We start from the raw sequence: 10246 nt of genomic DNA, 5'->3' as shown, positions 1-10246 counted from the left end.
TCTTGTCCTAATTACCCTACGCCACCCTCGTTTCTACGGTTTTTATATATGCATACCTATGTGTCATTTTATTTTTGTCTTTTTTCTTTTGAGGCACTTTTCAGGTCGGGTAATTTATTTTTTAAAAACAATATTTTTAGATATTCAAACAAACATATATCAACAGTATTGGTGAGAAAAATAGATTTGTAAAGGTTAAATGTCGTTAAAACATTTTTAATTTAGAGAGAAAATCATAGTCTTTGATCATATGAAGGAGAAGAAAAGTGATAAGACGAGTAAGATGATAAACAATGATAAAGTAAGAGAGAGAGAGAATTCATATCCTTTTATCTAGTCATGTATGGTGGCTTATTTACTGATCTTTAGTATTGATGTTAGACTTAAGATCGTGATGATTATTCGTAAGCTGACGAGGTGAATGAATACAACAATCAAAAGGAAAATTTATTTCTAACAAATCACATAAATTTGACCTACTACTGGTCTTGTCAAAAAATTGTGTTACCCATAAGATGTGAAACTCTGAAAGTTTTAATATACGGAGGGGTAACAGCGGATGTATTGTTTTCAAAGGAAACTCGGAAGAAGTACAAGAAGCAGCAAATTTAATAAGAATATTTTAAAGAAAATAAAGAAACCATAGTATCACAGTTTATAATATGAATAATCCAATGTTGTGAAGATGAGAAATATTTAGGTTAGGCCTGCTCTTAATTTCACTGGCCACCATAAGTTGTACTTGTGGCAGCAGTTGATAGGGGCTATTTAAGTACCATAAGCCCTTCACAAGGTATCTTTAGCGATGGAAAAGTGGCCTAAAATTAATATTCACATGATATGTGTCAAAGCATGGGAAAGGAAACATAATAAAATCTTTGGATCTCAGGGCGTGAGGAACACAAATATCATTAACAGTAATGTAGATAACCATTTGTTTAATAAAGCATATGTGGTTTATTATAAGAAAATGTGCTAAATATTAGTTTGAATCAATTGAATTCAGTCACAAATGTCATATCTTAATTTTGAAATTGTGAGATTGAATCACAATATTAAAACTAAAAATCCAGACCCTTTAATTTGTATATAAACCCTTAATATTAGACATGTATTAAGGCCTGAATACAAATCATTAACTTTCTTGAAATAAGAGGTTATATTACCAACAATCAGTTGGTCTAGTGGGATGAGACACTAGATTCCTTAAATAAGGTCAAATGTTCAAATTCTAGCATTTGCTTATGGAGCAGACTAGGTTGGGATGGTCGCCTCCATAATGGACCTATGCAAAATTCGATCTGGATTAGTCGGTTAATAGATCAGATAACAGTGATTAATTAAAAAAAAGAGGTTATGGAGTATCAAATGATAAAGGCATATGTAGTCAGTCAAGAAAATTTGAAACAATCAATCTCGTTTTGGATATAAAGAAGAATTGATGTGTAAACCATAGATATCTGGTGAATTTTATAGTTCAAGGAATTAAAGAAAACGAATAATAATAAAGAGAGTTTGATTCCCCAAAGCTAATCAATTGGATTGAGGTGATTTGAAGGCAAATTGTACTTGCACTCACCAAAGAGCTTGATTTGCCCTGCATTGGCTTGCAACTCTTAATGCAAACAAAGCTCTTAGAACACCTTTCACTGCTTCATGATTATACCAAGTTGTGGGTCACATGTCATCATTGGAAACTTCATTATTTTTCGTCCTTTTGTACGCCTTATGATTAAGCAACAAACCCTAGTATTTGCCTAACTTTAAATATTGAATATTTGATCCATTGATTATAGTAAAAACATCTAATCTTGCATTTTGTAATAGAAAAAAAGTTAATATTATTATACATGATCATACAAGTGGAGAAGTAAAATTAAAGTATGTAGTACTTTTGTACATAAGATTGAATTAATCACTTTAGATAACAAAAGTGTAGGCCTGCCTATTGGAGTAATTAATTAATAAATAAAAACTTCTTTGGATGGTAAATATTTAGGAAGCTTTTTCGCCCAATGGCTTTACATATAACAAATAGTATCTCTTTCGTGCATGTCATAATCACAATAAAAGCAAGTTTCAACATCATTAGCCCATATAATTCCAACCTTAATGATGCATTGAGATTTCAAGAATCACAAATTAGGATTAAGTTTTAGTTCCCATGGTATGCATGTTGTTTTATTTCTTAAAAACTTCATGCACAATCAAATTAATATAAACATAGAAGGTCTTCACACTACACCATTAACAAACTTTAAGAATGTCGAAACCATAATCATCAAAACGCATCCCTTTAACTGTCAACTTAAAAACTTAAAAATTCATTGATTGGCCTCAGTGATAAGAGAGAACGTTATTCTCCTTAGAGGGTCCGAATTTGAGCAATTATGTATGTAAAGTGTGTGTGTTGTCAATTAGAACCAAATTGATAGAATATATAAGTAACCGTGACCAATTGTGTAATTATATCAAATATTTTAACTGTCACGTCAGCTTCTTTGTTAAATATTAACGACAAGTGGCTTAATTGAATGTATTTAAATAGTTGAGTGGCCTGATTGATAAAATTTTAAAAATAGTGGTCAAAATGAAAAAGGGAAATAGTTAAGTGATATATGTTATAGTTTACCCTTTATTTTAAATAATTTACCTCTATTTTTTAACTAATTTATATTTATAATTTTAGTTCTTTAGAATTTTAAATTTTATATATTAGATTAATTATGCTCATCGTTAATGGTGCTCTTCACCGCTTTTCGATGGTAAAATTTTCCGTCAACAACGACCTAATCTCATATTTAAAGAGAAAAACATCCTTTTCAGTTTTGTGTTAGCTTACCAATAAATTCTCATTTTTCACTAGTGGAAGCTTGCCAAACTTATAGGTCCCATACATCAAATTAGAAGACAACAATTAATGATTGCCATTCTACGTAGTATTTTAAACATTTAAGGAGATATAAATATAAGTGAATTCATATATACTTGAACTTTTAAATATTTTATCCATTGTATATAAGAAAAAGGGGGGAGTGCCCTTAAATACAGGGCTTGAAACAGGAAGCGATGTAATTGGGGAGGCTATTTTTTTATGGATTAAAACGTCATGCTTTTGTGGGGGTAGTAGATGAAAGCATTGAATACTGAAGAGGTACAATGTCCGCAAATGAGGGCATTGGTCTCGTGAAGTTGCTACCTCAAAATTAATTGCCCATTCACATATCAAAATTATAGGTCATTTTCATCTCTACACCATATCCAGTTTAAGAATTTAATCCTTTTATTTTTGGATTTTCAAATTCGATCCTAATATTTGCTTTCATGACTTCCTTCCGCTATTAATTTTATTCTTTAATTCTAATAAAAGATATTATCAAAAAGATTGGACAAATCGAATAACGTAAAATTTTCAAATAGGATTAAATTGGTTTTATTTAATGGAAAAGAAGAGGACGCCATGTGGTGACCGTCCAAAAATTAAAAAGAAAAGAGGAACATGTAGATTAAGTGACTAATATGTTGGGATTAAGTGGCATAGGGAAGATCCTGAAATAGTGGTAACACTAATATTTATTTAATAAAACCTTCAAACCTTACTATGTGATCGCTGACTACTACAGTCCATAGTTTTCTCTTCTTTTTCACACTAGTAATTAAATTAATTTTATTATTAAGAAGTCAATTTTGAGAGGATTATGACTTTTATAGTTAATATATATGATTTTTTTAATACAATATACATGTGAGCTTATTAATTTATATAAAAATGGAGCTAAACTCTATAGGTTGTTTTTGGTCAAATATTCGGATTTGAAACGTGCTTGCAAGTTGCTACGGTTTCAGATATTTGCTAATCTTGTCGAACCCAATTAATCATCAAATGTTCATTGTAGACACCCTCCGTTTTAAAATAATCCTCATTACTATATGATTAATGCTAATTAAGTATACTTTTTCAAATCATATTTTTTCAATTTCATTGTCGGAGTTTATGTTTCAATGAGGTAAATAATCCATAGCATTAAATTTATTATTTTTAAAAGATATTATTATGCTAATATGAAAAACACATAATAATGTAAATGAACTTGGGTTAGTTGCAATATTTATTATTTTTAATTCATTTTTTAATAAATAAAATAGATAAAAGATACATAGAGCCATTAAGTGTGGATGAAGCAGTCGTGGTTCACACTAAAAATGGTCTTAAAAATCATCGCCTGATTTCCTTTTAAAATTCTCAGATACTCTCTTGTAAAAAAAGATCCCTTCTCACTTTCCCTCTATAGAATCTCTTCTCTATTTTCAACCAATCATCAAATTTTCCCGGAAAATAAATCAGACCAAAACCTCTTTTTTTTTCCATCTTTATTTGGGTATTTGTATACAATACTAAGATACTCTCTCCTCCTTTATCTACTAACAAAGTTTCTTCCTTTTTCATTTTCCGTCGCCATGGAACCTCACCCACCACCCAAAAAGTTCCTAAACTGTCTCAACTCTGCCGTCGCCAACAGTCGAGTCGGGAAACGTTTCAAACTCACTGAGCGGAACTCCACTTTCACGACTGAGTTACGTGCCGGCACAGCCACGTTTCTCACCATGGCTTACATCTTAGCCGTGAATGCTTCCATCCTCGCCGACTCCGGCGGTCCTTGCAGCGTCTCAGATTGTGTTCCTTTATGCTCCGACCCTTCTGTTCCATTATCCAACTGTAACGGGTCAACACTCAGAGTCATCCAACCCGATGTGTCATGCAAATTCGACCCGGTTAACCCGGGTTACGCTTCATGTTTAGAGAAAGTACGTAAAGATCTCATAGTAGCCACTGTTGTTTCTTCGCTTATTGGCTGCTTAATCATGGGTGCTTTCGCCAATTTGCCCCTAGCGTTGGCTCCGGGTATGGGTACCAACGCTTATTTCGCCTACACGGTTGTCGGGTTTCACGGGTCGGGTAATATCTCTTACAAGAATGCTTTAGCGGCCGTCTTCATTGAAGGGTTAATCTTCTTGTTCATTTCCGCGATCGGATTCCGGGCCAAGTTAGCTAAGTTGGTTCCCAATCCGGTCCGGATCAGCTCATCGGCTGGCATCGGACTTTTCCTTGCGTTTATAGGGTTACAAAACAATCAAGGAATAGGATTAATCGGGTTTAATCCATCAACACTTGTGACCCTCTCCGGTTGCCCGAGTTCGTCCCGGATTTCCGTTGCTCCGGTCATACAATTGGCTAATTCAACCGTCAGTCTGATACCCGGAGGTACAGTTTCCGGCGACATTTTTTGCCTACGTAACAGAATGGAAAGCCCAACACTTTGGCTTGGAATCGTTGGCTTTGTGATCATAGCTTATTGCATGGTGAAGAATATTAAGGGTGCTATGATTTACGGGATATTATTTGTGACGGCGGTTTCGTGGTTCCGCGACACTAAAGTGACGGCTTTTCCGAAAACCGACGCCGGTGATTCCGCCCATGACTATTTCAAGAAAGTCGTTGACATCCATTTAATCCAAAGTACAGCTGGGGCGTTGAGTTTCGACACTATTGGCAAAGGCTACTTTTGGGAGGCTTTGATCACGTTCTTGTACGTGGACATATTGGACACGACGGGCACCCTCTACTCCATGGCTAGATTCGCCGGTTTCACAGACGACAACGGAGACTTCGAGGGCCAATACTTTGCTTTTATGTCCGACGCGATGTCAATCGTCACCGGATCACTTCTCGGGACATCACCGGTGACGGCGTTCATTGAATCATCGACGGGGATACGAGAAGGCGGACGAACAGGATTAACGGCATTAACTGTAGGTGGATACTTTTTCCTGGCCTTCTTCTTCACGCCACTGTTGGCGTCCATACCGGCATGGGCGGTGGGGCCTCCGCTAATACTGGTGGGAGTGTTGATGATGAGAGCGGTGGTGGAAATAGATTGGGAGGACATGAGGCAGGCGATCCCAGCATTTGTGACAATGATTTTGATGCCATTGAGCTATTCCATAGCATATGGGTTAATTGGTGGGATCGGAACATACATCGTACTGCACATAGGGAATTGGGCGATGGATTTGTTGGTAAAATATGGCCTCGTGAAAAGAAGAGAGATTGCGGCCAATGCAAGTGTAAAAGCACCGGAGCTTGATCCTGTTTAGGTCTTCGCCTTCTCGTATCTTTACTTTTGTCTTCTTTTCTCTTTTGCACAAATAACTTTGTAAGCCCGTTTTTGATCTTTTGTAGAACAAAAGGAATATTATATATATGATAAGAAATGAATAGTACTAGTAAATATATTTTGTATCAATTTCGATTGTTTAGTATTAGTAAATATGCACGTTTTATCTTTTTATCATTCACAATAATATAAATTAGATCTCATCATACTTATATGTGTCAATAAAAATATTTTATATAAAAAATTTATTTGTAATCTGTTTATTAATAAATTATTATAGTTGTAATAAGTATTCATCAAATTGAATAAAATATTTATTAAAATTAATTAAATTCTCTAACTCGATCAAAATATCAATTAAGTTTGTCTACCCCATCATCATCCATCATAAACTATCTGTTAGTATCGTGGATTATCATGACAGTAATATAAACTGTCAGTCAACATCATGAACTATCACATTAATACTATATTAGATGTAAAATTATTTAAAGATCACATTGGTATTTTTATTTAGGGCTTAAGAACCTCGTATAGCCTCGAGTCTTTATATTTTAAACAAGTTAAACTGCCTTTAAATTTAGAGTTTTTTTTGTTCTTAAAAGAAAAATAAAATAAAATAAATGATGATATTTTAATTTAATTATTCCCTCGTATCGTTATCAAGAAATAGAAGACAAAAATAAAAGGGCATTTTTATTTATTTTGTTGTCATCCATAGATAAATAGACTTATAATAGGTCCAAACCCATTTTAGTCAAATAGACTGGGATTGATTTTTCAGCTTGAGCAAATTGGATGGCAATGCCCATTATTGAAATTGGCGTCGTTTTCGGATTTTTATCCATTAAAAAGGAACAAAAAACTGCTCATTTTCTAGAATTTCTCTGATTTTTAGTGATCCAAAAAATGATATTGGCCTGAGCCAAGAATTTTAACATTCAATTTTAGCGACCGATTCAAATCATATTTTCCCCCCTAATTTGACCTTGATTTATCTATTTCAATATTTAAATTATTATGTTTTTAATTTATATGAAAATTATTATAGAAACAATAATGTTAATTAGTAAAAACATAATAACAATTATTAATTAAACATAACACATGACAAATAACAACATTCGTAACACCCCAAGCTCAATCTGTAATATACGATGGATATAAGATGTCATTAATCCACCATTACGACCACCAAAATTGAATTTTAATTTTTTTTAATGAACTTGAACAAGCACATTTGATCGGTTGGTCGAACTACTCATCATTGTTCCCTCATATTTCCTTAGATGATGGTTTTAGACCCACTAGGAACACTCATCTTCCTTCCTAAAAGTCTTCATTCTTCTCCCTCTAGGTAAGATAAGAATTTGATTTAAACAAATGAAATTATTTAAATAAAATTGGAACATCGAAATAAAAATAATATAAAATCAAAATGATAATAATATCAAAATTACATACTAAATACAAACAAGTCCTCATGAATGCATATACTAAGTAAAGATACATGTGATTTACTTTAAGATGGGCACAAATCAAGTGGTCTCCGTGATAAATGAATTGTTATTGTTCTTTGAGGACTCGGGTTCGAGTACCATAAATGTCATGGGTGTAAGATTCATTGTCAAGAAGTTTTGAGTTACCTTTAAACATATACCGACTTGTACTTACTCCAGATTTATCCAAAAAAATACTTTAAGATGGAAATGCTAGAGATCCCTCACGGGGCCATACTAATTTTTTAGGTTATTTAGTTTTGTCCCTAGGTTGCAATTAATTTCTTGACTTTGCAAAAAAAAAAAATCAATATTTCTATTAAGTTCTTAACTTATCGATTAATTGTATGTACATTTATTTTTATGATTTTTGAGGGGTTAAATTGTGTGAAAAAGATCACAAGCTTAAATAGTAAATTCAACTAAAATTTTGAGATGATTAATCTGAGACGAGAAGTAAGGTAATTGTATCAAGATGAAATTTGAAGATAAAATTTTGAGGTATTGCATGCCCAATTTAAGTTCGATCTCACAATTTAATTTAGGATATTTAGTTTAGTCCCTAAGTTGCAATTAATTTCTTAATTTCGCCTAAAAACTTTCAATATATTCTATTAAGGTCTTAACTTATCGATTAATTATATGTACATTTATTTTATGATTTTTGAGGGGTTAATTGTGTGAAAAAGATCGTACAAAAGATATGATAGCTTAAATAACAGAGTCAACTAAAATTTTTGAGATGATTAATCTGAAACGAAAACTAAGATAATTGTATCACAAATGAAATTTAAAGATAAAAATTTGAGGTATTGCATGCCCATTCAGGACACAAGAAAACTTGCACCACAACAAGCCCAATTACAAGTGAAAGAAAACAACAAAATTGATAAAGAAAACAACCCAACAGCGTTTGTGTGTGTGAGGGAGAGTATACATTAAAAAAACTTAACAAAACAGTAGAAAAGGAGAGAAGTGAAGGATACACATGACGACCAGAGAGTATAACAGGAATAGCTTGAGCTTGGACACGAGTTGGATATTCAAAACCCAACCTTTCTGTTTAAGAAGAAATACATTTTTTCAGAACAAGAGAGTTTAAAGGGTTAGAATGTTAAATCAATTCGAAAGGCAACCACAAGTAACATGTCTATAAAACAAAAACAAGGGGAGGCAACCTCGTAGCGGGTCAGAGAGAGTGGAGTGGAGGCCAAGGCTGGAGAGTGGAGAAGGAACACGAAGCAAATATCTCCGATTCTTTGGTTTGGGTTTTGGATTTGTTACTCGCGTTTTCTTCTCTCCCTTTGTTTGATTTCTGGGTTTTCTTCTCAGCTGCTGGCCAAGGTTTTAGGTTTTAGGTTTTCCTTGTACATTCTTTCAATCTTTTGCTTCCACTAGGGTTGGGTTTATCACATCACTCATTAATAAAAAAAAACTCTAATTTATTATTTTTATTAGAAAAACAACTCCCCAAACGCTATTAATTGGGGGGGGGGGAATCCCTAAATCGTACATATATGATAATTTCGCGATTTTATAGAAAATATAAAGTTAGACCTCACGTTTTATAAGGCTCGATGTCTATCAATTTTTTAAATAATTTTATTTAATTTTTAATAAAAAAGCACAATAAATATATGAAATTCACTTTTCATAAACGCAAAGTTTGACGTCGTTTTTCACATAATGAGAATTTGACCAATAAAATAATAAATGAACATTAATTACAATAAAAACTGCAAAGTTTGACCTTTTTAAACCTGAACTTTATTGTACCCTAAAGTGTAGGATAAATTATATTTATAAACCTAATTATTGTTTATTTTTTATTTTGATCACTAAGTTTTTTAAATTTATCAATAAGATTATTTAATTATTTAATTATTTTCAATCAAACCATTGTTCATTAATATTTAACGGAGGAGATGACACAAATACTAAAAACATTAGATAATTATATATTTGGTCCTTAATATTTATATATTTTATCAATTTATTTTTTATTTTAATTTAATTAAATAAATTCAATATCAAATTAAATAATTTAGTCTTTATAACAAATGATCATAGGTATAGTTTACCTTAAAGCTTAATCTCGATCAAGTTTCCATACTTGACGGATAGTAAATGACTCCCCCGACTTAGAGAGAAGAAAGAGAAATTTTACTTTTAATAGATAATGAATCTATAACCTAAGGGAGAGGAAGGTGTCAACTAAAAATTTTTAACGACTTGATTATTGACAATTCTATCTATTTGTTTAATTTTATGATATAAATCGATATATCAAAATTAAAAGAATATTGTATGAGTTAATTATCATATCGATCACTTTCATTTTATATTTGTATATATTTTTCTCTCTAAATTCAAAAATTTAGACTTCGATCACTTACATCATCCATTTCTTCAATTTTGATCACTTATATTATCAATTATTAGTCACTAAACCGTTAAATCCTATAGTATCATAATGTGGCACGCTAGTTAAAATAAATTAATTTTTAATTTGATCATGAAGTTTACATAAAGTACTAATTTGGTTCTAAATTTTAAATGAAATATCATTTT

The 10246-nt window shown here is 32.1% G+C and overlaps 1 protein-coding gene across 1 annotated transcript; it reads left to right on the top strand.

The window, feature by feature from the left end:
* Positions 1 to 4443: 4443 nt before the first annotated feature.
* LOC120195790 (adenine/guanine permease AZG1-like) lies at positions 4444 to 6171 on the top strand. The gene has a single exon (XM_039197713.1). It carries the CDS (start codon positions 4459 to 4461, stop codon positions 6154 to 6156), a length of 1698 nt encoding a protein of 565 aa, XP_039053644.1. The 5' UTR covers positions 4444 to 4458; the 3' UTR covers positions 6157 to 6171.
* The last annotated feature ends 4075 nt before the right edge of the window (positions 6172 to 10246 follow it).

This window comes from Hibiscus syriacus, unplaced genomic scaffold (genome assembly GCF_006381635.1).
Source record: "Hibiscus syriacus cultivar Baekdansim isolate YM2019G1 unplaced genomic scaffold, ASM638163v2 tig00117021_pilon, whole genome shotgun sequence".
Taxonomy (NCBI): Eukaryota; Viridiplantae; Streptophyta; class Magnoliopsida; order Malvales; family Malvaceae; genus Hibiscus; species Hibiscus syriacus.
The sequence above is the reverse complement of the archived record's forward strand: the minus strand, read 5'-3'. Positions and strand labels throughout refer to the sequence as shown.